This window comes from Pipistrellus kuhlii, unplaced genomic scaffold (assembly GCF_014108245.1).
Source record: "Pipistrellus kuhlii isolate mPipKuh1 unplaced genomic scaffold, mPipKuh1.p scaffold_m20_p_10, whole genome shotgun sequence".
NCBI lineage: Eukaryota > Metazoa > Chordata > Mammalia > Chiroptera > Vespertilionidae > Pipistrellus > Pipistrellus kuhlii.
The window spans coordinates 22,497,097-22,524,959 of NW_023425405.1; the positions used below are offsets into that span (position 1 = coordinate 22,497,097).

The following is a 27,863-nucleotide window of genomic DNA, read 5'->3' on the forward strand; positions in this document are numbered from 1 at the left end:
CCACCACTGTTAATATGTGTTTAACTGAATGGTCATTTGTACGAATTTAGGGAAATTTTGCTGGGTGCTAATTAAAACAATAATTATCTATAATAATAAAAGTGTAATATGCTCATTAGACCAGATATTCCCTCCGATGTCCTTCCAGACTACCTTCCGGACGAAGCTGTGGCGGCAGAGGCCAAGGCAGTTGCTGCCACGGCAGGGCTGAGCCCCATGCACGAATTTCATGCATCTAGTATAAAATAATCTTCTGTAGAACCTCACATTTAAAATGCTACATCCATCAATACTCTGAGAAAACTGATCTAAAACAGCACTCATCCCCCCATTTAAAATTCCTACATACTACTGATACCAAATTGATAGCTATATCTTAGTTTCTAAGTCCCACAGAATCACAACTTTTAAAGAAACATCTAACATTTAGTACTGATATTCTTGTTGCTCTCAAAATACCAATGAATTCAAAGGCAAGGGTTTTAGTTTCACAAGAGGTTCACTAGGTAGAAATTAGAATGCAGTGACATTCTAGAAACAAAGCAGAACTTTTCCTATACATGATTTCAGACAAAACATGTGCAATCTTTTTAGAAACAAGATGCTACGGTTTATGCATACTAACAAGATATATAATTATCGAAATTTTCTTCTCTACATCAAGATACTGCCAAAAGTTTAGAAATCCACCACTGGGGAGGGGTGGAGGTGGGGGGAGGGGGACGACTATTCTTTGTGACATTTCTGCTAAAACACCACTGAAAACTCATTAATTCAATAGGTTCTTGGATGCTCATTAGAGTTCTAGGTATTATGAGGCATGTAAGGAAGATTAATTATGATCGCTGCCTTGGAGGAGCTTACCACAGAGATGAGATACATCCATACATAGGTAAATCACAAGATAAAATGAGAAAAGTCAGTATAAAGTGTTATGCAAAGTTAAGGGACCATAGATCACTAGAAATTTATAAGCTAGTAAAGGATATAAGTCTTCACAGCTCTAAATCAAGGTAGCATGTGAACCTAACGTTGCAATTTACAAATATTATCCTATATAATAGAGATTTAATATGCAAATTGACCCTCACACCCTCACAAGATGGCTGCCTACACTCAGGCTGGCAGGGGGATTAGTGAGGGATGACCAAACAACTAAACAAGCAGGCTGAGTGGGGCGACCAGGCCAGCAGGGGGGCATTTAGTGAGGGAACACCAAATGACTCAACAAGCAGGCTGCATGGGGCAACCAGGCTAGCAGGGGGGTAAGGGACAACCAAACGACTGAGCAGAAGGGTGCTTGGGGGAGTAGTTGGGGACGACAAGGCCAGCAGGCGGGGTAGTTGGGGGCAGTTAGGCTGGCATAGTGGCAGTGAGGATGACTAGGCTGATGGGGGCCAGTTGGGGGCAATCAGGGCAGCACACAGAGGCAGTGAGGGGTGAGGGGCAATCAGGTCAGCAGCAGAGAGGGCACTTAGGGGCGACCAGCAGGCAGGCAGGTGAGCGATTAAGAGCCAGTGGTCCAGGATTGTGAGAGAAATGTCCGACTGCTGGTTTAAGCCTGATCCCTGGGATTGGGCCTAAACCAACAGTCCAACATCCCCCATGTGTCCTATATTGGAGAGGTGCAGGCTGGGCTGAGTGGAACCCGCCTCCCTCCTTGCACAAATTTCATGCACCAGGCCTCTAGTTATAGTATAAAAGACATCACCTCCTAGCTGGCCAAAGAGGGAGCCTCAAGGAGCAGACAAAACTTTTTCTGAGCATGTCTTCAATGAGAGTCCTACATGTCTTCAATGAGAGAGAGAGCCAAGAAATGCCAGCACTTAAACCTTCTGGGGGTCAGTGAAGCACAGGATCTATAAGCACTGACTGGATGGATGAAAGACTGCAAGAATGGATCATGAGCAGTACCAATGTATATAACTGAAGGTCAACATGGGAAGGGCCTGGCACAGGCAGTGAGGAAAGGGGTCCAGGAGAAGGCAGGGTAGAAACTGAGCATGGCTGAAAATGAGTGAAAAGCCAAAACTTGAATCTCAAGGTAATGAGTTTAGACTTTTTGTTACAGAGCCTATCACCCTGAACTACAATTTCCTCCTTATATGCTTTCTAATCTGTCATACTGAATACTAATTTCCTTTTACTTCTTGTTACATTGCAAGTTTCTATTTATCTACTGACTATCAAAATGACTAACTATAGAAGGTATTCAATAAATGCTTTAATGAACATATGAATGAATGAATCACAAGTTAAATGCTACATTTTTATTACTGCCACTGAATTATTCTAAAGTGATCCTGTCTCATTTCAAAGTTCTCTCTTTTTAATTTTTTTTAAAACCGTTGTTCAGTTTACATTAACTCTTTAATAGAATAGGGTTTATAAATGTTTACCTAGCTTTAAATGTATTATTTTTTAAAAAATAATATTAAACAAAAATGACTTCTCCCATAGCCAAACTACTTTTGTTGTGTTCTGGGTTTTGCGATTCAAATTTGCTTCTGTACAACTCTTACTCCCTTCTTGACTCCATCACTTCCTCTACCTCTTATCATCATTAGTGTGTCCATAAACCTCGCTAATAAGAGAGAAACATGCAAATTGACCATACCTTCACTACACCCACAAGCCATGCCCACCAGCCAATCAGGGTGAGTATGCAAATTAACTCAACCAAGATGGTGGTTAATTTGCATACCCAGGCCAGAGCTAAGACTGAAGACAGCATAGAAAGAAGCCAAGTGCTGCAGAAGGGAGCAAAGCTGCCGAAAAGCATGCGGGGTGGCAGAGAAGGCAGGGAAGCAGGCAAGGTGGGGAGAAGGGAGAGAAGCAGGCAGGGCAGCAGAGACTGCAGCAGGAAGTCCTATTGCAGGAATTTTCCTGCAAGGGACATTTAGTTCTCCTATAAAAACTACAGTCTTTCTTAATGCTTTTTCAGGTTCAATGACCTATAAATTCTATATCCCCTCAAAAGGTCCATATGCTAAAAATACAATATATCATTATTGTATTTTATGAAATCTAAAAATAGGCAAAATTAGTCTCTCAATTATGTCAGAAGAGACATCAATGGCAAGGAGCAAGAGGGAGGCCTGCAATGCTGGTAATATTTACTGACTGATCCCAGGACTGATGACATTCATGTGTTCCCCTTCATGAAAACTCACTGAACTGTAACATCAAAAAGCACACTTCTTTATATGCTTGCTTGTTCTTCACATTTCTTGTGGTGGAAAAGGTTGGTAATACTGCCACAGGTGCCTATATTCAGGCGCTGGTGAGCAAGTCAATAGAGCAGATGATGTACTTCTCTTAGTATGTGTTACAGGAGCAGAACTAGGAAAAACGGGCAGAGGAGGAGAGCAATGGAGGCTGAAGCTAGGAAGGGGATGGGGACTTCGCCCTGCCAGAATCATTATTATGTACCAGGTACACGAAAATAACCATCTTACAACAGTCTTTGGTGTTGTCAGCTTGCATTTTTCTGAGCTAATATAGTATTATAAAATCATCACTAGAAAAATTAAATAAACCTCCAATGCCTGTTGGTGATGAGGATGATGAACAAAAACAAAAATCTGATCTTTAAAATTTTCCTAGGAAATCTTACCTGCTTCTCTGGTATTCTCTGAAATATCACCCCCCATCTCTATAGCCTGTGAGTATCCTGATAATGGGGCCATACTTTACCACCCTGGTTCTCACCAATATGGATTTTACCTACTTGGCAGAAGGCAGGAGGAGGATGTTCTGAGACCACCACAGGACTTTTTAATCACCAGAATATAAACATGAGGCTTCCCTCACTATCAGGTTAGAGCTGAAGAACTAGGGGTGTATATATATATCTATCCTATTACTACCCCACATTTTTAAAAACAGATATCTCAGGTAAGGAAAACAGTTAATTAAGAGTAGGATAATATAGTATAAAGACTGAGTCTCCCTAAAATTTCTTCCTTTTTAATCCCATGTCCACAGCCAAAACTAAGATCTACCTATCATTGGTGATGTCCATTCTATGTTTTCCTGACTGTTCCCTCACCCTAACCCACGCCCCCCTCCAGCAATGGAGGAAGCCATGCTTTCTGCACACACTGGTTGGCCCAGGGCTCCACTCAAGGCTATAAAGTTTTAATTATAGAAGATACGTAAGTTCCAACAGAAATGGCTGCCACCACTGAGCAAGCAGAAGGCTTGGCTTCGCTCCAGGCTACAAAGTTTCAATTGTAGAAAATAAACCCCAGATACCAGGGCCTCCGCTTGGGTTGCCAGGGGGAGTGGCCAGCCTGCAAACCACCACAGGCCCCTCACCCAGGCTGTCCCACGCCCCAGGAGAACCCACACCCTAATCTGGGACACCCTTCAGGGCAAACCAGCCAGCCCACAGCCATGCACCAGGCCTCTAACCTATCTAATAAAAGAGTAATATGCGGTTGACCATCACTCCAACACACAAGATGGTTGCCCCCATGTGGTCAAAGATCCTGCCCCCACGTGGACACAAGATGGCCAGCAGGGGAGGGCAGTTGGGAGGGACCAGACCTGCAAGGGAGGGCAGTTGGGCACAATCAAGTCTGCAGGGAAGGGCAGTTAGGGATGACCAGGTCAGCAGGAGAAGGCAGTTAGGGGCAAACAGACTGGCAGGGGAGTGGTTAGGGGGTGATCAGGCTTACAGGGGACATGGTTAGGAGCAATCAGGAAGGCAGGCAGCCGAGCAGTTGGGAGCCAGCAATCCTGGGTTTTGAAAGGGATTGGGTCTAAACGGGCAGTCGGACATTTCTTGAGGGGTCCCAGATTAGAGAGGGTACAGACTGGGCTGAGGAACACCCCCATCCTCATGCACGGATTTTATGCATTGGGCCTCTAGTGCAGAATAAAAAAGCACTTGGTAAATAGAAAGAGGCCGTTTTAGAGTCGAAATTCAGATGGCATTTATGAAAGTGGTACAAAGGGCTGTATGCTTCAGTGGAAAATTAGATTTAGGGCTACACTGATCTTTGCCTCAGCTCAATCTCCACAGACCCTCCTCCTCTGTGACTATCTATACCAGCTCTCCTTCCATTCTAAATGCAAAAGCATCTCATTCTGACTGCAACTGGAGATGATTTTTGAAACATTCTTGTTTTATTGCATAGTGATAAGTATTACATGTAGAAATGGACACTAAATAAATAAACCAATAAGAATTAACAAAGCCATGGTTCACAAACCATGCTTGGCTTTTAAAACTCATGAATACTGTCTTCTTTTCTCATTGTGAAGCCTTTCTATTAAAAATACAATTAATAGAAATCATGTTTAGTCACCTGTATCCAATTAGTTTCACAAGTTAGTGTTTGGATTTAATAAGAGGTAATGCAAAGATTTAATTCCCACATCATACAGTTAGCTTCATTCACTCAACTCCCTGTTAGAGACTCAGCCCTTACTCAGGCCAGCCAAATCCCCAAGTACCAGAGTAGGAATCATGGCAAATATATTACTACAACTAGGAAATCAGCTAAAAGTATATTTTCTTTTTGAACATCTTCACATATGGACAAATGGTTGTTAGATAAATCTTGGAAGTCTTCATAAGATTACTTCTAAATGTGTTAAGAAATATTGGAAACTATTATTTTGAAATTTGGCACAAATAATGGTACTCACTCCCCAAATCTGGTCATCTGTTTGCTTTTAAGTGTGAATTATAGTGTTGTATCCAACTCAGTCCAATTAAAGTAACCAGCACAGAAATACATTGTTCACAAGCATTCTAGATGGTTCTTATGATTATGGAAGAGTTGAGAAGTACTAGATAGCATCTTTCCACAACTCTTGTTTGTGATTTATGTTCATGAGCAACACCTACAATTAGAGAAACAGTATTCGGTACTAGATTGCCTGCCAGCACTGAGGCTATAGGCAGAAACAAACATGACCCAATCCATCATCTTGGACTCACATGCATTACGCTTTTCCCTGAATGAACTGGCCTAGGCACTTTTTATAACACATACTTGAGTTTGTTTGTTTTTGTTTTTGTGTGTATGTGTTTTGGAGACTGTCTAGGACAGGTCTTAGTGAACATAGTTACAGGAATCTATAAGTTAAAATAAAGAAACACAAAATGTTATGAGATTCAATCATTTTCTAGGCTGATATTGCTATATTCTTTGATTAAGCTCCAATCTCAAAGGAAACAGGCCTTCCTTCAATTTCAGAAACCTGAAGCTAAAAAACTTGATGCTATAAAGATGTATTTTACAACATTTCAAAATATATTTAATTCACACCTAGAGTATGTTGCATCATAATATTTTCATTTTATTTTTTGCAGCAAGGGGGTGATTTTTCAATCTATAAACATTTCACTACATTTAATAACATATGTGACAGAAGTAAAACTAAATTTCATACCTAGTCTACTTATATCTTGACTATAAATTCTTATGCCTGCCAAGAGGTTCAACTATAAACATGTTGATTATGAGCTAGATTTAAATTTTTCTTTCATCAATGTATTCTTTAAAAAAAAAAAAATAACTCACCATGCAAAGATCAGGAACGCCAGACAACACACATAACAAATCATTATAAAATTATTCATCTCCTAAAATATGTGTGGGCATAACTCAGAAGTGACTATGAGTATACTATACTGAGCTTTACTCAACACTAATATAAAAATCTTCTACAACAGAACATGTATTTCATTTACAGATCACTTTTTATTTATTTAAACGGAATAACTACTCTAATTACTAGTATGAGTTTTATTTAGTCAATGTTCAAAGGCCTTGAAAATACCGATATTTGATAATGCTACTCACTGAGGCTTTAGAAGTAGAATGGTTGGGAGTTTTTTGTATTTGTTTGTTTGTTTGTTTTAATAAGAATATGATTGGCCTAGTTCTACTAAGAGCTACTATTCAAAACAAAGAAATGACACAACATGGTTAAGCAGCTCTTTATCTCACTGAGAAGGTTTCCTGTTAATTTTGTCAGAAGAGTAACAGTCACCACTAACTAAAAAGAGAGTAAACATACTGAAGATCAGAATTAATGGTATCACAGACATTGGCTTAAAGAAAGCTTACCGTTCCCTCTCTCCATCAGTGATATCATATAAGCGGTTGGCACCTCCATCAGCACAGGCTCTTAAAAGAGCTTTAAATAGAAAGAAGAAAAAAAAAGAGCATATCAACATAGGAAGCTTAGAGCAATAGCTTCCAAAGGCTGAATACTGAAAAACAGGCCCTCATACACATACAATCACACTTCTCAGATTATTTCACACTCAGCTAGTGATACTGCTGTTACCAATACATTTGCACATGGCACATCCAGAAAGAATCCTCTGCAGACAGTATATTTCCTTTCTGCCTCTTTTTCAATTTCCTCTTATTACTGATGTGATGTCCTCAATATCCGTTAAAGCTTGTTTTTTCTGCTGTATAGCAGAAGACAAACCTCACACTCACTAACAGGTAATGGTTATAACTCCGTTTTCTTTTTAAATTAATGTTTACAGATACATATCCTTTATAACAAGTATTATGGGTTTCCAAATTTCATGTGATATAGGTTTCTTTAAAAAATGAATCATAAGCATAACAAATTTATTTGAAAATATTGTCACTAATAATCTAGACAATGTGTGAAAACTGAAAATTGTGAAGGTGATACAAAACTGACTGAAACTCAGGAAGATCTAAAATAAACTGGCTGACTCTCCAACTGGGGCTTTCATCTGTTGCCTTCCTAAGCCTCCCTGCTGTCACTCTAGCATTGATGTTGCTGAATTGGTATTAGATATTGATATTGGGATTAGTTATTAGATATCGCTCTAATTTTCCTATTCTTTGAGATTTTCTCAGTTCATAGACTCCTAGATTTATGATTACTTCCCTAATTTCTAATTTTCCTAGAAATGTTTGGTCTCTTGGTCTTAATTTCCTCTTTCATTTTTTTAAATACCTTTACATAATGGTTTAGGATCAAGCTTCATATTTTATCCTGGGTGATGAGAGTGAATGCAGAGCTGTCTGAGGTTCTAATTCTTCAACCTGAACAGACCAACCACAGCCTTGCCTCCTGTTCCCAATAACTGTTAAACACAAGTCTCTAAGTCCCACAGCTCTGTAAAGACCCTGGGCATCAGCAGCTTCAGAAGAAACAAGTATTCTGAGCTACTTCTTCATTCTGTGGCACTTATGAAATCGTCTTACTTTTTGGCAAATTGAGCTATACATTTAAAAGAACCTTTATAATATTCCAGGTGTTTTATAACAGGTAAGCTAGTTAGTATAAATGATAGCTAATTGAGTACATTGGCAGAAATAAAAGTCCTAATGTATTTTCCACTAATCCATTTGTAAACTATTTTCTTTGATCTGTATCAGAAACAAAACAGAGGCCAAGTGGCCAAGATATATATATATATTTTTTTGCTTCAGCTTTCTCATTTGTAAGTGGGGATTATATGAATTATTAAGCAATTAGTGATCTAATGAATATATATATATTGCTCATCACAATACTGGAACACAGTAAGCATTCACTTACTAAGAGCCCTGACATATGGTTGTCAAAGGGGAGGGGGTTGAGAGGCTGAGTGAAGAAGGTAAAGGGATTAAGAAGTAGTTACAAAACAGTCACAGGGATGTAAAATACAGCCTAGGGAATACTAGTATAGTCATTAATCTATATATATAAAAGCCAAGCGACTGGAACACCTGAATGACTGAATGACTGATTGCTTTGATGCACACTCCAGCCACGGATCACCCCACCACCCCAATTGGGGGCGGGGGCGGCTGCGGCCTGATTCCCGCATCACTCCTCCCACACCCCTCCTCCCACACCCAGCCAGCCCAGCCCCAATTGGGCCCTGATTAGGGCAAGCCAGCTGGACCCCACCCATGAACAAATTCATGCATGGGGGCTCTAGTATTGTAATAACTATGTATGGTTCCAGTTCGGTACTGAAAATATCGGGGGGACACTTTGTAAAGTATATGATTTTCTAACCATTATGCTGTACACCTGAAACTAATATAAAATAAGGCTGAATGTTAACTATAATTAAAAATAATCAAACAAAAAGTTATAATACTCTTTATTTTACATGCTATTCTAAATGCATGTAGATGAAATTTAGATGATCATTTTATGATATAAAGGGAGGTAAAAAGAAAAAAAAAATGAGTCCTCTTTCCGCATTTTTGTTAGAATTAAAAGAGTTTAAAGTCTGATGTTGATAGGAAAGTAAAGTCTGAGTTACTTCAAAGGAGAAAAACAAAAATATGAATTTTACAAAGCTATCTGAGACAGATATCTCATATTTCCACTTACCAATAATGCACAGTTCCTTATAAGGAAAGGCACCCAAATGCAAAATAAGCCACAAAAATTACTTGCAAAAGATTACAGAACATTATGCACATTTAAAAAAATCAAAACCAAAAAGTTCAAAGTCATCAAAATCTAAGTGGAATGATAATCTCATATAAAATATCTGGCTTAGAGTAACTGAATATGGAGACTGGAAAGACTGGAAATAGAAACAGATGGTGAACTATTAATAATTACCCTCCAACTGTACAAAACAATTCTCTATAAACAAATTAACAAGCACATAGGATCCTTTTATGTAAAACAGCTTCATTAAAGTAATATGAAAATCTAAGGAATAGTTTTTAGTAGCTAAGATGATCAAAAAGAATAACTTTCACAGTCTATTATTTTGCCAAGATCAGTTGACATCAACATTATATCAATTATGTGCCAGGTCCTATCTACAATAGAAAGATGAATAACAAACAGATCTAGTACTCCAGGCTCACATTACAGTAGAAAAAAGAGAAACAAGAAAGTATATGCGCAATGCCCTGTAGATTCTAAGGAGTGCTATAATAAAAGCAACAAAATGCAGTGGGGGAATAAGGAGTGCACAAATCTGTAAAGCTGCTTATTAATAAATCTGGTTCAGCTAAGATCAGTGTTATTTTTATAATCCAGAACCTTTTCCCAATGCCTGTTATTTATCATACCTAGATTTAAATTGATATTGCAGAATAGTTTATGAAAAGAGAGATAACTAGATCACAGAAAGTAAAATTGTCCACATTTATTCCTGTTTTAAAAGAAAAAGGGAGCTAAAATAACCTTGATGAAACCTATACACTATTCTCTCTTGACCTAGATGTTGGGGCGCAACCCATCTAAAAGGAACAAGTTCCACACTATCCCTAAAACTATTTTGTTTTCAATAAAGCTTGATAAAAATGATGTATTCTACAACATTTAAAATTTCATTAACAAAATGCTTTATTTCAAAATATATTCTACATCATAAATAAAACTGCATTAAAGTGTAAAATTCTTCAAGCATGTTCTAAATAATGTTGGCATAAATTCATTGATAGCAATTTGAAAAATGAACAAAATATCACTGTTAATGAAAGTGACCAACTAAAAGAACCGGAAGTAAATGGTGTTCTTTAATAAGATATTTTTGATAAATCATAATGACTCAGCCTCAAAAATATGCTCACTCCATCATTTAAATTGTTCCAAGCTTTAATGAATAGAAGTTACTGCATGAGTTATTTTTTAATATAAATAGTTCATTGGCTTATTCAGCAAAATTGTTGCAGATTTGTCAAATACTATAACTTCAATGGTCGAGCAATTCTTTACTATGCATCAAGCTGATAAACAGCTAAAGAATAAAATGCATTCAAATAACTATAAACATTTTTATATTGGTACCACCAGTGAATATATTAAACACATCTTAAGCTCTCATTTTTTTAGCCTGGTATAATGTAATTTAAAGTTACTGAAAATGCCAAAACCGGTCTGGCTCAGTGGTAGAGCGTCGGTCTGCGGACTGAAAGGTCCCGGGTTTGATTCCGGTCAAGGGCATGTACCTTGGTTGCAGGCACATCCCCAGCAGGGGGTGTGCAAGAGGCAGCTGATTGATGGTTCTCTCTCATCAATGTTTCTAACTCTCTATCCCTCTCTGTAAAAAAATCAATAAAACACATTTAAAAAATAGATAAATAAAGTTACTGAAAATGAAGATTTTCACTTTAAATATAACTAACTGGTTATTTTATTAATTTCCACTAAAGAAAGATGGAGAAATATTATTTGATTTCCTGAAGAGTATTAAATTAGTTCCAAACATTTAGAAGAAAAAATAAAACACTTTTCAGTTTCAGTTAACTAAAAAAACACCAGATAAAGATTTCAATTTTAGTCTAAATCAAGTACCTGTTAGTAGTAAGACTCTGAGCTAATTCCAAGAATGCTGACTTGAATGAAAAATAATTATATATATTTTACCAAATTCACAAAATTTTTCAGAGACTAGAGAGACAACATAGATAAAACCAGAAGGAAAGAGCATGGCCAAACAGATTCTATAACATCTTGTTGATGAGGCCACAGATCTGAGGGACAGTTTGGCAGATTCATAAAAATTTAACTGTGCATGCCCTCTAATCCAGAAATTCTATGAAAAACTAGTAACAAACTTAAATGGCCACCAATTGAATGTTGGTAAAATATACCTGGCCCTATTATGGAACCATAAGAAAACAAAACTCCTATATTGTACTATCTCTTATAAGACACATTGTTATTAGCAATTTTAAATAAATCTTGGTTAAGTCTTCCCTGTAGCAGAGCAACTCAAAGAAGAATATACCAGATTCAAGAAAACTAAGAATCAGGCCAAGGTTACTTCGTTAATATATTAATCAATGATAAAAGATAAAAAACAAAAACAAAAACCACAAAAAAACAACACAGGAGTTACTATAACCTGTATATAAAATAATAAAGGTATTTACTTTTACATTTATACAATTTTAAGCACAAGAAATTGATTACTGTGGTACTTAGGCAGAAGAGGACTGGATAGAAGATTTAATTTCTGCATAACTCATTTTCTTCAAGGGAACCTCACCCTTGCACTCTCTGCCCAGAGTGACTGATTCAGAGGCAGAGATGTGCCAAAGATAATGAGGCCTAAAAACTTTCTAGGTTCCCTTTCTCTACTGTCCAACAAACTAACAGTAGAAGCCTGGTCCTGTGACCATCATCTTGACCCAGAGAATGAGGTCCAAACAGTAAAGAGAAAGCTAGGAGATAAGAACACTGGTTGAGTCTCCCAGCCATGGGCACCAGCCTGGCACTAGCCTTATTCATTTCTACTGCAAAAACATAATATTCCTCACATCTGTGCCAGATCAAGCCCTTAAGAAGAAGGGCTTGTATTTTTACAGATAGTGTCTCAAATAATAGGCAAACTATCATCAGCAAAGCCTGGATTATATTCCAAATCGGTTAGTTTCTGGACAGGTGAACAAAAAGATGAACCGCTTCCCCATCAAGGATTCATCTCATGTAGGAAAACTTTCACTGAAAGCACTGCATGGAAATATTCACTCTCTGACAGAGAGAGCACAACTTCCTTTGCTCACAGGAGCACCAAAATGCATAATTAACTGATACTTAGCTAACTTAAAACTTCAGATAAAAGGTCTCATTTATGCTATATTTGTGTGCAATTATTAGGAAAACTCACATTATTTGCAACATGCACAAATAGTGAGGGGAATTCTCTCAAATTTTAGTCAAGTCAGTAGCACAGAATTATCCTTATTTCAAATGAAAATAATACGTGGTACTTATATTGAGTACATATGCTATGTAAATTCTCTTTTCCTTTCTCTCTGCAACCTTTTCTCTCCTCCTCTCCTAGATATGCTCCATAGAGATAAAGCATGACATTTACGCATTCTTGATGCTATTTGTCAAGTTTGCAATCAGGTTCCTCTTTGACACTAAGTGATACCAAATACCTCATTATTGAAAAAATCTTAACAGCCAAACATCAAATTGTTTATCATAAATTGGCACAGGGAATTTTTTTCTAAAAAAAAAAAAAAGAGTAAAGCTTGTAAGTGTGTAAAAGCTGCAATTAGCTAAGCTGCACAGAAAAATAGGATCTTGTATGTGAAGCTAGCGTATACATGTTTGTGAGTTGTGAGGAGGATTACATGTTTACTAAAGATTGACTACCCTTTATGGACAAGGTGGCAAATACACTCAGTTTATAGGAAATAAGAAAACGTATACAGACAGTGTTGATGTTGTCATAAACAGGGCTGCTCAACCTTGGCACTATTCACAATGTGGGCCTTTGGTGTGCGGGGTTGTCCAGCACATTGTAGGATGTTCAGCAGCATCCTTAGCCTTATTCATTAGATGCCTAGAACACCCCTGAGTAGTAACAACCAAAAATATACAAAGATAATGCCAAGTGTCCCAAGAGCCAGTGCACTAACTTGAGGACTATTTACATCCAACACTCTGTCCAGAGTTTCAATACATAGCTGTTAGGCAAACTTGCTCTTTGCTATTCTCTAAATTTCTAATTTAAAAGCAGGACTGTCACCCATAAACAACAACTACCTAACTACTAAAGGCAGGTGAATTAACAAATCAACTTATGTGCCAGCTAAACTGCCTTCATAGCTATCCCAGACACAAGGCTACCACATAATGCTCGACTTTAGCTTTCTGAGTCAGCAGTAAGACTTCACATACAACCACTGCATGCATTAGATAGCTTTTATATTCTGGTTAATCTTCTAGCATGACCCAACACCCTTTCCTATCATTTGAGACCCTATTACTATTATTGCCACCAGTTACAACAGCCAAAGACAGGTCCTCTGACTGTCTTCCAGGATGTGCTGGGTCGTTTCACATCATCTCACACATCAGATGAGAAGCAACCATCACTCAGATATCACTTTAGACAGTGAGCATGAAGAGTGACAGCTTCTATTAGCTCAGTTCACTGCATAATGTATGACACTGGTAAAGTGTAGTGACAAAACAGTGAGATGTGGCAGATCTCTATGAATGGGCAAAAATTACGACATGCCTAGAACCACCAACAGTTGGAATGGAAGAAAAGAGCAACGATGGGGGCTGGTCCACTTGGCAAAAGTAAAAGTTTGTTGTTGTTGCTGTTTTTTAAATCACTTCGTTGATGCAAATATGTAATGCATTAGAAGAATGTAGAGATTTGCCTCCTTTTCCTGTTCCCTTGGCACTAGAATTCCTTCCCCTCTGCTTTTATTTTATGAAACAGTAGTAACAGATCTCCAAAGTTACATGCAAGGCACATTTTAAATGAGGGATTATTGTTGCATATATCAAAAGTGAAAATGTATCAAACCCAGAATTGTTACACAAAAAGTGGTATTTATCTTAATTTGCAGATCTAGAAAAATGCCTACTTTGACCATACCTATAACTCTTTTAGTACCTCTGATATCTTCATAAAAATATTTAACACAATTTTAGTGAGTATTTCTAGTAAATACATCTATTCTTTCGGTTAAACAATAATCACCAATTGTTCATATTAATGATAGCTTATCTTTAACAATTCATTCTTAATAAAACTAGAAACTGAAAAATAATCACATTTTACTGCTAAATATTGTAAGAATCTAACACTATAATCTTAGAACTTGACTATGCTATTTTTCCAACTGAGCAAAATAAAGCAAGCTAATTTATGCTGCTTAGAAAAAAAAAGGGGGGGGGTGCTTTCTAAAGGCTTTGAATCAAAAGAATGGGAAAAGAACTGGATAATATTTATAGAAAAAAAGATGGAAAGTAGAGGAATCACTGGGCTCTGGTTAAAAGCAAGAATTCAATTGGGCTAAGAGCCTAATTGGGCTAAGAGCCATAACCATGTGGGATAAAGCACAAGGAAAGAGCAAAATGCTTCAAGGGGTGAGTAAATGCCTCACGAACCCTCACATTCCCTAATTTTCAAGTTATATCAGGGCATTCTGAGAGACAAATTAATCTGAGTCTTTAAATCACAATTTATTAAGGCATGAAGAAGAGCTCATTTTTAAAACTAACAGAAGGTCAGTTGCTCTGGAGTTTAGTCAGATAAGGGAATGGCTGTAAGAGACAAAGCTCAGTGGAGTTAAAGGCAACCACAGATGGAACAGAGTTTAGTGTGAATGGCAGTCACTATGGGTTTTAAGTTGAGTGTTCTAACTTTGGTGTATTTCAAGATATACCTGGGAAGTGAAAGTGCCTGGGTTGGCTAAGACTAGATGGGAGGATGGTGAAAAGGAATCAGAGATGACTCCTAGACTCCTGGATTGAGTAACAAATGCACAGTTAGCATTTACAACTGTTCTGTATTCCCTAATCCCCATCCTTCCTGTGAGTTCTAATGCTTGGCCACCCACAAGGTCTTGTTATTCTTGGCCTTCTATCATCTTTCAAAATTTTACTGCTCCATTCATATTATAACCATACAGACCCACTTGTGTTCTTACGATGAGGTGTGTGAAGGTTTGCATGGCTTTCTCCCAGTTTTCTTTACAGTCATTTACCTCAAGGTGTCCTGCCTAATGGAAATATTTCATACCAGTGCTAATTACCAAATGACTGACAGTATCAAAGATTTTAATGAAAGTTTAATACATGAAATACAGTTTGTAGGACAGAAGCTGCACTGTTACCAAGTGCTGCTCAGAGCAATTTTATTGTTTGGGCTTGAGTTCAGGTGTCCTTGTTTGTCTTGGTTCATCCGAAACCAAAGGAAACAAGAAACAAAAATACTAGGAAGGACCTGAATATGTGAGGTCACTTGTGGTAAAGAAGCTTTGGTGTGAAAGCTCAGGAACAACTGCTGAGGCAGATTCTGAAAGAAAAACCTAAAACATCAGTTTTTTTCCTATTTGTTTTCAAAAAAGTGTTTAAGATTAAGAATATTAAGAAATGTTCTTTTCTGGAAATATAACATGAAGAACAAAAGCTAGGGAGATTGTTAATAAGCACATGAAAAGATGTTCAACATCATTAGATTAGTTATTAGAGAAACTCAAGTTAAAAGCACAATGAGATTTCACTACACAGTTACAAAAGTGGCTGAAATAAAATATTGTGATTTTTGTCTTAGATCAAATGCTGTAAAAGCAGCAAAGGAATCTGACCATCTACACATTGCTAGTAAGGCTTTATTACAACACAATGAACCTGAAAGACTTGTGTTTTATTTTCTACCTTCAGACAAGGACTATGAGCTCAAAAGTACAAAGTGGTTTTCCCTAATTACATAATGAATTTTCTTGTGGTCTTCAGAGTGAGAACCTGGATTTAGAAAATCATGTTTTTTGGTTAAATGTTATGGAATTAGAATTATTACAGCAATGGAGTGAGAATGAGAATCTAGATACTCTTAGTAATAAAGCCCACATTGTTTTTGCTACATGGAAAGCCTGCCCTGTATTTGAGATGGCTCAGTAAAAAGCAAGCTGAAGTATAAGGGTGAAACAACACTAGCTTAGAATCCGAACCATCAACTTTATCAGTAAGAATCATGGACATGGTTCTTCCAGTGCAATAGAACAATGGCAAGAGTCACAGAGATGCTTGCATTCGCTGATTCGACAGCCCATTCAGAGAGCATCATGTCTTGTTAAGAGAAAAAGGGAGAGCAGGTTGAAAAGGTTTAAGAGAGCTTTTAAATAATAGTCACGTTTACTGACCTTAGGATCCTGGAGAAAATACAGTTTGCCTTCTGTCTCCATCAGCATCCAATCAGGGGACACCATGGAGAAATTTGAACAGAGGAAGTCATTTGTGAAAGTGATTGGAATATGAGGGAATCACTAACAGGGACTGCAGTGGTAGAAGGCTGAAGGTAAAGAACACAGGAGCAGCAGAGGTAGGAAGTAGACAGCACTGGAAGGGGCGCAGGGGTGGGACGATAGAGACTTCCTATCTCTGATGTGCTCGGGGACCCCATTTGCAAGGAGGTGCTGGCCTTGGATTCACCATGAAGCCCCCTGAAAGGGTGCTGGAGAGAGCTGGTCAAAGAAGGTGTCCCACTTCACAGTAATCTGTTGAGACACCACCTGATGTTTCAGGGGAAGCTGATTAAAAGGGAAGGTGACAGGTATGACTGACCCCAGGCACTGCAAGCACCAGATACAAGAAAGACACTGGACCAGGAAAACAAGACCCATTGGCTCCCCCTGCCCTCTGCTGACACAATGGCCAGCTCCAGGATCCCAGAGAGGTAATGAAGGCTAGGTGTGAACCTAATAGGCAACAGAGTGATAACTTCAGAAAAAAGTGTTGTTCTTTGCCACTGTGACAGTGAATGTTTGTCTATTCATTTGGTTCTGGTCACCCTCGGGCCTGATGCACACCTGGCACACACAGCCTTCCACAGTGCTTGCTGAACTGAACTGAAATATACCACAGCCACATCATCTTTAAACTCAGGCTATTCCAGATTTTAAAAAATACTATTTAACTCACGAGGGTACAGAGGTCCTAGTAGGACACTGAGTTTATTTAGTATTTCCCCGAAGGGAATTAAAATTCTGAATTAAATGCTAGCCTGAAATGCACAGAACAAAATAAATCCGGTTATAAAGTGTACTTTTGTACTTGCATACATCAAAGGAGCACTTCTCCACCTGTGCATCATGTGGAGTATACCGATAAAGAAAAATATCTCCAGTTTTTAATCCTGAATTTTTACTTTCAAAAAATATATAGGCCCGAAGGAGATTCTCTGAATATATAAAACATAAAGTTAGAACCATATCTCAAAGAACAAAGAGTAAAATAACCCCTCTGTGACCTCAACCTAGAATGACCAGTTTTTATCATCAGCACTTTGTGTTACAAAAAAAAACTACATAAGATTATATTTCCTAAACTTTAGATCTCTCTATAATGACAAACCAAACTGGTTTTTTTCTTTATAGTTTTTTTTTTTAATTTTGATATAGTATGCATTTGCATCAATGAGCAATGTATAATATTGTGTAATCTGTTATTTTTAATTTTTTAAAATGGTGTTCCAACACTTGCTTTTATCACAAAAACATTATGTTTTGAAGCAAAATACAAATCTATTAGGTCTAGTAATAATTAATGTCGTTTTCTAATACTTTTTTAAATCGAATTTATTTAAACAATACAAAATTTAATCAACAATATATCGATAGCTCATTAGGGTACATTTAATTTTTGTACAAAACTAATGAATGTGTCCAAAATGTTTATCTGATCTATTAATAGATGCTTAGGTGGCTTCTATCTTCTTACTATTTTTAAAAATTCTGCAATTATTTCCATGCCTCCTGTGCACAGAAGAAAACCTCATCTCAGTGATATATGCTAAGTGGGTGTTCACTGGGTCACAGAACATGCACATATTACTTTCACTACGTAAAACCTTTGCAATCCAGATGAACTGCACTGACTTATATAGCTGTATCAAACTAAAGCAGACACACTGGCATGCATTTGTTTTAATGTGTACAATGGGACTTGATTATAAGTTTGCAGACAACTACTATGGAGGAAGCATCTTAGTCTCTCAGTAAATGTGAAAGGTGCTGTCAAATGCTGGCATGTAGGGACATCAGCTGGAAGGTACATCAGACTGACCACCCTCTTTATTTCCCCACCTATCTGTCTCCTGCAATAAATACTTGGCAACTTATCTCTTCAAAGCTTGCCTTCACTGCTCTCAACAGGAAGATACTGATATTACTAATATTAGTGACTGGCATCAATCTACATAATAACCTTCCCAGTATATTTTGTTCATTCACTCATTCACTTGTGGGCACAGAATGAATGAGCACCTACACCAGCCAGAAATGCAGCAAAAACCAGACATGGTTCCAACTCTCAAAGGGACCACAGTCTAGACTATACCATACAGTATGATAGCCATTAGTTACTTGGGTAGTAGGCATCTGAAATGAAGCTGGTCTCAAATGAAATGTGCTGTATGTTGTAGGTTGTATGATGTATGTTGTAAGAAACTGGATTTCTTAGAATAGATACAAAAAGAATATTAAATGCAGGTCTCAAATAAAATGTGCTGTATGTTGTATGATGTATGTTGTAAGAAACTGGATTTCTTAGAATAGGTACAAAAAGAATATTAAATTATCATTAATAATTTTTACATTGATTATATGTTGAAAATGATAATATTCTAAGTAGACTGTGTTAAATAAGACAGTATTACAATTATTCGTGTTTCTTTTTACCTTTTTAATGTGCCAACAAGGAGATTTAAATGTATATTGTGGTTGACACTGCATTTATTTTCACTAGCATAGGTAAAAAAATGTATGAGACATAGTATCTATTACTTACTTCCATACTTTCAAAATTGCCAAATCTAAAAAATTAGCAGTTGTATAAATAATATCCATGATAAGGGAATACAGTTCCCGAAACATAGTCTCTTTCCCATAATATATATGAACCTGCTATATATCCCAAAGGAAGAAGCTGAAGGCATTTTGCTCAAGTCTTGTCTCAAATCTACATGAGAACAGTACAATCTTAAAAGTATATAATACTTTTAAAAATATGTTTTTAATGATTTCAGAAAGAGGAAGGGAGAGATAGAAACAACAATGATGAGAATCATTGATCAGCTGCCTCCTGCACACCCCACACTAGGGATTGAGCCCTAGTGTGGGCATGTGCCCTAACCAGAAATCAAACAGTGACCTCCTGGTTCCATGCTCAATTACTGAGCCACACCAGCTGGGAAATAAAAATACATACTATTATAGTTAGTTTTTCTCTATTCTAGAGTCTATAGGTGACTAAAAAAAAAATATGAGGCAAAGAAGATGCAAAATTAGAATGTTAATCAGTTCTGTGAATGATACAGTAAGTTACGGTGAGATAAGACTATGAATCCCTTTATTGTGTCCCAGTTCATCTCACACACCAAGCATCAATGAAAAATACTTTTATTCATGTAAAAATAAAAAATATTTTAAAAAAAAATCAATGGAAATATAAACAGAGTAAAAAGAAAAATAGTAAGAAAAAAAATAGTAAGATTGATTGTTAGATGATAGTTTTTAACAGGACCTAAAAATGAATTAATTTCAATAGTTGGAAATTACACTTGGCTCAGGTTACTCAAACATTGATGTGCTATTTGCAAACATGATGAATGGAGTGCAGCTTGCAAACACAATTGACAAAAAAGAAATATTTCATTATGCAAAATGTACCTCATTGCTATGCTTGTAAATCTGAAACAATTATAAATTCTGCTGGCAGACACATGCTGTACGTCATTCTCACTAACTAGCAGGTAATGCGTGTTTTGGGTTTTCCTTGTTTTGGCTGCAGTGCATTTGAAAACATTTGGTATTTGATCATAGAAACTAAAATAACTATCTCCTTTTCCACCAAAGTACGGAACTTTTCTCTCTCTACAGTTTTGATCCTTGGAACATAAAAAGCAACACTGAGTAGAATTCAATAATAAAAGGAAACCAGTGCCTCAGGATAGGAAGGCAGGCAAATAAAAAATACTTCCATTCTTTTAAAAAAGATGCAGTCAAGCATGTTTTAATAATTCATAAGGTATACAATCTCATAAATGCAAAAAGGAGGACAATATAGCTCAGAGAAGTGAACTGAGATGAAAATATTGATCTCTACCATACTTTAATAAGTCATTACTATGGTGTGCCCTCAAAACAAACCATCCTCACAGTGTAGGATGCCCCACCTGTTTGTGTTAACCCACCTGGGAAACAGACAGTGAAATCCCATCCTCCAGTAAAACAATTAACAAGCAGAAGAAAAGCCACCAGGCAATGAAAGAAGCCAAGAAATCAAATCCTACTCCACAGAAAACTTTTGTTAGCTGGAATAAATAATTGACAAATTTAAAGATTTTTTTAAAGATGAATGTTTTGAGAGAGCAGAGTGAAGAAGTCTCTGTCCTTTTTCCATCCCCCCTAAAAGCCCCCCGCCTCCAAACACACACACACACACACACACACACACACACACACACACACACAGAATGAAAAAAGATGGAAATTACATCTCATGGAATACTAGGCAAAAATCTCTCACCCCATCACCACATATGCGGAATTGCTACTAAAGGCTGCAAAGTGCAAGTAGGGGTACAGGAAGATGCTGAGAGGAGACTTTTAGCTCAAGATTTAGATACAAAATCAATGCAGAAAATACTGTCGCTGAGACAAAGCAGACAAGACCCAATTGTGAACAGTGGCATCAATGAGTAGACGTTAAACACTCTCAATATACAACCCTGTGTGGTAAAGTGCTTCTGTGAACCAGGAAGAATTTCTACTTCCCATTGCTCTCTAAGCTCCCACATCCACCAGCGCAACTCAGTGGTCTGGGAGGGAGGGAGGGGGAAAGGGAGGGGAGTTCAATTCATTCAAAGATCAATAAAAACAAGAACAGGATCTAGACCAGATCAGGAAGTTAAAGGAGAGAGAGGGAGGGAAGGCAAGGGAAGGTATAAGAAACAAAGTAAAGAGAAAAAAACAGTGGGAAGTCACAGGAAAATGCTGCCATCAAGCAAATAAAAATCAGGACCAGATATATCACTGCAGCTCAAAGAACTCAATGAAAAAGTAAAAACATTCAAAGGCATAAAAGAGCTCTTGAAAGATTGGGCAAAATCACAGAAGATGCATCATGAGCTCACAGGATTCATCAAAGAAATTAAATCTAAACAAGAAGCTGTTTGACACAGAATGAGCATAACTGAAATAGTCTGCAAAAAATCAACAACAACACACCAACAAAAACAGGAATGTGTATTATAAAAACACTAGGTGGTTAGTTAAAATAGTCCAGGTATATATAATATTCAAGAGTTTTAATCAACAGGTATACATGAAGTTCATACCCTGTGTACAATATTGTTTTGAAAAGCCCCTGTACTCTAAAACATACCTATCCAGTTTAGACACAGAAAGCCATAAAAGAATTGAAATAATACAAGAACAAGGGCAACTGAAGACTCCATGTCATATCATTCACTAATCACACTTATGTAAATTCTAAAAAGGAAAAGGTCATTATAGACCTGGAGTCATCGAGAAGTACTTGACAGAAGAAGGAAACACGCTGGACCTTGAGGGAAAGGTAGACCAGAGACCAAAGGAAAGAGAGGACAGATTTACAGACCAAGTAGAGAATATAGATTGCAGCAGAGAGGCAAGAGTGAGGCTGGCCCGGCACAGAGGAAGGACATTCTGGAGAGCAGACTGGATGGTTTATGCTGGAAAAAAAAAAAAAAAAGATGAGGCTATGACACGGTCCACTATGGAAGAAACTGAATTATCAGAAAAAGGAATTGAAATGGGATGGAGTACACACTGTAGTTACTGCAAAGGGATATGGTGAAAGCTATGAAGGGCAGCCAGAGAGATGAATGGCAACAGAAAAGAAAATGTGACCTGAGAAAATAGCTTGAGAGACATATAATGATCAGTCAAGGAAGATGGCAGCAGTGATATACAGGGTTAAAAATGAATTAAACAGACATTTAAAGAATAAAAAATAACAATAGAGTCTGACAACATAGCAGAAAGGAGGAAAGGAAGAAAAGGAAGCATCAAAGATGATCCGGTTTTTTTCTATCTAGGAAAGCAGAATGAAAGACTGGGAGCATGTTTGATCACAACATCTAAAATGTAACAATTCAAAACAAAAAGTTTCTACCACAGCAAAAGAAACCATCAACAAAATAAAAAGGGATCCCATTGCATGGGAGAACATATTTGGTAATGATACATTTGATAAAGCATTAATATCCAAAATATATAAGAAACTCATACAACTTAACAAAAGGAAGACAAACAATCCAATTAAAAAATGGACAAAGGACCTAAATAGATACTTCTCTAAAGTGGATATACAGATGGCCAAGATACATATAAAAAAAATGCTCAAAGTTACTGATCATCAGAGAGATGCAAATTAAAACGACACCTATCGGAATAGCTACCATCAACAAATCAATAAATGACAAGTGCAGGCAAGGATGTGGAGAAAAGGGAACACTAGTTCACTGCTGATAGTGCAGCCACTATGGAAGACAATATGAAATTTCTTCAAAAACTTAAAAATGGAACTGCCATTTGACCCCAGTATCTCACTCCTAGGAAAATATTCTAAAAAATACAAAACGTCAATAAGAATATATACACCCCTATATTCATAGCAGCACAGTTTATACTAGCTAAGATCTGGAAACAGCCCAAGTGCCCATCAGTAGATGAGTGGATAAAAAAGCTGTGGTATATTTACACCATGGAAAACTATGCAGAAGCAAAAAAAGAGAAAGATCTCTTACCATTTGAGACAGCATGGAGAGGCCTACAGAGTATTATGCTAAGAGAAATAAGCTAGTCAGAGAAAGGTATCACATGATATCACTCATATGTGGAATCTAATGAACAAAATAGATCCAGAGGCATAGAAACATGGAACAGACTGACTGACGAACCACAGAGGAAAGGTGGGCTTGGGTGGGTAGGTGGGAGTGGGTGGGTAGGTGGATAGGGAGAGATTAATCAGAGGACTTACATACATTAACCCATGGACACAGACAATAGTGTGGTGAAGGTCTGAGGTGGGCGGAGGGGGTGGGCTAGATGGGGGTGGGGGAGGGTACATCTATATTACTTTCAACAATAAAAATAAATTTAAAAAAGTAAAATGAAATAAAATAAAATGTAACAATTCCATCTATTTTCCTGGGCATCTGGCTTTAATTTATGCATACCAAAGGAGACACTTTGGGATTTTTCAATAGGGGAAGCTTAAGTATATTATATTAATATTAGAGGCCCTGTGCAAAAAATTCATGCACAGGAGGAGGGGTGATGTCCCTCAGCCCAGGCTGCACCCTCTCCAATCTGGGACCCCTTGCCAGATGTCCAATTGCCCACCAACGTAGGGCCTAAACGGGCAGTCAGACATCCCTCTCACAATCCAGGACTGCTGGCTCCCAACCACTTGCCTGCCTGCTTGATTGTCCCTAACTGCTTCTGCCTTCCAGCCTGATCACCCCTAACCACTCTCCTGCGAGCCTGGTCTATGCCTAACTACTCCTCTGCCAGCCAGACTGCCCCCAACTGCTCTCCCCTGCTGGCCCTCTTGTGTCTACATGGGGCAGTCATCATTAACCATATGGGTGCGGCCATCTTGTGTGTTGGGGTGATGGTCAATTTGCATATTATCTCTTTATTATATAGGATTACATAGGATTAAGTGCAACATCATAAAACAAAGACCAGAAATACGTCTTTTTAAAAAATTCCTTATTTGTGAATGGAAATCAAATGATAGCTGACATTTGATTTCCCATAATCCAGTGGGGGAGAGTCTATATGAAGCAAAATTGGCCAGTAATTGTTGAAGATGGATGATGAGTATACAGGGACACATTAAACTATTCTTTCCACTTAGAAACAAAAACCTCCTTACCATTTTCATCTAATCATATGAGTCTAATAGTTCACTCAGAGCTCCCTTCTGAAGGAAATGATCATAAATGTGAGAATGTAAATTGTAAACAATCCTGACTAAAAGACAAGTCTAACACATTACAGCCATCACTAAACATAACTGCAAAAGATATAAAACAATAACTGAAAACCCTTCCATATACCTCTGAACTACAGTTGAACATGCTCACTGCCACTGCCCAGGGAAAGATAAAAATTCAAAATCTAAAATGAGGTTTCTACTAAGTGTGTATCACTTTTGCACCATTGTAGAGTAAAAAAAAAAAAAAAATTGTATTCACTATAAGTCAGAGCCTATATTTCTTTCTGTCATAAACAGAAAATTTTATGCCAAGCAATACACCAATGTTGTGTCTGGAAATCCCACTTAAAACTAAGACAATGATGATTAAATACTGTTTGAAACTTCACATAATTAAAAATACAAAATATGTCATGTTAAATTTACAGAACAGTTCATTTTGAGCATCTATCTTTTTCCTTTTCATTCTATCTGCTTACACAGCCAACATAAGGAAGCTGGTTAACAAATAGTAAAATGGTAAACATAATGGAAATCTGTATATTATCTTTAAACAGCCATGCTGCCTACCTACATTAGTGTAAGTTCATGAAGTAAAAAAACGAAACAACTATAGATGTATTCCATTCAAACTAGTTAAAAATACATCATTCAACCATTTTAAAATTTCTTTATAACCCAAAGGTTGCTCTCAACATAGCTACCATAAATAGAGAAGATAAATCTAAGGAATAGCAAGGAAGGATTAGCAAAAATCCCTGTTATTCAAATACATTGTGACAGATCAGTGGAGAGACTTGGAGGCAGCAGTGGGAAGGCCTGGTGGCCAGAGGAACTTCAACCAAAGCAACCCTATCTACTTTTACTTCCTAGGAACTCCAGGAAGATTTCTCAGATATGATTTTACTTCAATAAAAGCATTTTGCAGGTACAGCATTATAAAATACTATTGACTACTGTTAACATAAAAACATTTCATTAAACCTGTAAAGAATTTTTTGTGAGTTTATTTGAGCCAAACTGTCCACAATTGCCAGGAAGCAGAATTTCAAGGGACTGGGATAATGCTAGGGAGGGATGGGTTTTCACCTATTTTTATACATTACAATCAAAGGAGGAGACATTTAGTGAGTTGCATGAACTCCACTGGTGATAGATTAGAGAGGTGGGAGAAAGCAAAGCAGGGAAACCTCAGGAATTGGATAAAAACATTAATTCTTTTACTTAGATGGGTACAGGATAGTTAAAAGTCAACAATTAACATGATAACAATAACAGTGAAGGAAGTTATGGTCTCTGTCCTAGCGCCCAAGCACATTTGGTTGTGCCCCAGGGGTCTGGAGAAAAGGGAAGTCATAAGTTACCCTGACATTTCAACGATATGGTATGGTAGATGCAAAAAAGGCAATACGCTTGTTACAGAATTTACCAGGCGACCAGAAAACACACAAAAGGCACTCAAAACAATACTTTAATACAGGAAAGACCAGTGCTGAATGGCCCAGGAAAATTGGATCCCAAATCTGAGCACAGAATGCTGGGGGAAAAGGGAGGACAGGGAAAGGAGGAGGCCCTTTGTCCCCTTAGTTTGTCTTCCTAATATGGACCAGACTTCTGTACTTTTCACGGCCTTTGCAGCCCCCATGGACTGGAATGGGGGAAATGAGGTTACACCCAAAGGCCTAGCCCCGCCCCTTCTCTGTTTCAGTCTCCACTCCAGGTCTCACCTGTGAGCGCAAACTTCTGTCAGATCGTGACCCAATACAGCTTCCCAGTGTAATTTGCAGAGTGTGTGTGTGTGTGTGTGTGTGTGTGTGTGTGTGTGTATTCTCCCCTTAAAATATACATTTGGAAAGGAAAAGAAACTGGACAGACCTACAACCAACCAACACACTAGGATCTGAATGAGGCTAGAGATATTTCTATTTTAACTCCAGCACTTCATTATAAAATATTAAACACAGTTTGTGTATAGCATCAGTCAGTGTCTCTCACTTTTGTCAAACTATTATACTGAAATGAAAAGAATAAACAGCCCTTCCCAATCCTACTCATCACGTTTAAATAAAAAATGTCATCATTGAATCACCATTATTCTGAATTAAATGTGATATATCCATAAAACATAACACTGGAGGGATGGAACTGCACATTTTTTTCCTGACTTGTTAAGAATGACCATTAAACCCTACTTTACTCTGTCAATTGAGATTTAAATGGCAACCAAAATGCATGAAAATAAATGGTCTATTCTGCCTCTTCTTTCTCTGCTTGCTTGCTTTATTTATGCTGGTCATAACTCTTCAACCAATAAAGAGTGGTCGTGAATATTGTGTGAAGGCAGCGAAGTCAGCTTTAACTAATAAAGGGAGGTCTTATCAGAGAAGAGCAAACCTTAGGTTACTGAGAAAATAACACATAAACCCACCACAAGGCTTCAGATATGACTCTGTGTGTGCTGACTATGGAATACACTTAATATATGGTTTTAAATAGATGATTGAATGAGTAAATGAATGTGTAAATTCATATTAAATGCCATTAACCAGATATCCAATCACTGTGTTTAATGTTAGTGTCTATTTAGGAAGAGATACATTGAGTAATTTTAGAGGCAAGGATGATCTCACTGACATCCCAGTCCTTCTACATTGTTTGACACAGACAATGCTATTTTGTGTGTGTGTGTGTGTGTGTGTGTGTGTGTGTGTATTAAAAAACAAAATAGCCCTAGCTGGTTTGGTTCAATGGATAGAGCATTGGCCTAGGGACTGAAGAGTCCAGGGTTCAATTCCAGTCAAGGCCATTTGCCCAGGTTGTGACTGGACCCCTAGTAGAGGGCATGTAGGAGGCAGCCAGTTAATTATTCTCTCTCCTCATTGATGTTTCTATCTCTCTACCCTCACTCTACCTCTCCCTTACTTTCTGAAATAAAAATATTTAAAAAAATAATAAAATAATGGATTTTTTTTCCTCTCAGTAAACATATTAGAAAATGTAATGTTGTGAAACTTGATACTTAAAAGAGACTTTTCTCTTTTATAATATCACATGCAACAGCTCATATAAAATCCCATGGAATTATGAAATATAGCAGAAAATTTGTAAATGCATTTCAAATATAAAACTTGAAATTGTGGTGCAATTCCCTTATCACCCTATAATACTGTGATGACTAGACAAAACACAACACAAAGGCTTAGGAGTGAACCTGAGAAAGAGAGTGACACAGAGGTCATCACTCTCCAGCAATATTTGTATCATAAAGCCTAGCATCATAAAATATCTTATTCAATAGAAGTGCACCATCATTTGGGGATGGAGTAGCAGAACGTGTCTCTGCTCTCTTATCAAACAATATATATTCTGTGCTTCTAATATATTAAAATGTCTTATATATTTAAATGCTTTTTTCATAG

General features: G+C 37.4%; 1 protein-coding gene across 4 annotated transcripts in view; it reads right to left on the reverse strand.

The window, feature by feature from the left end:
- The window catches only part of TPK1 (thiamin pyrophosphokinase 1), a 188,466-nt gene that overhangs the window by 122,266 nt on the left and 38,337 nt on the right, over positions 1-27,863 (reverse strand). For 3 of the 4 annotated variants that reach the window (XM_036429143.2, XM_036429147.2, XM_036429144.2), the window contains one exon: positions 7,089-7,158. The exons of the other annotated variant lie outside the window; for it this stretch is intronic. In XM_036429143.2, the coding sequence (XP_036285036.1) occupies positions 7,089-7,158 (70 nt within the window). The remainder of the gene's footprint in view (positions 1-7,088; positions 7,159-27,863) is intronic. 4 annotated transcript variants of the gene reach the window in all.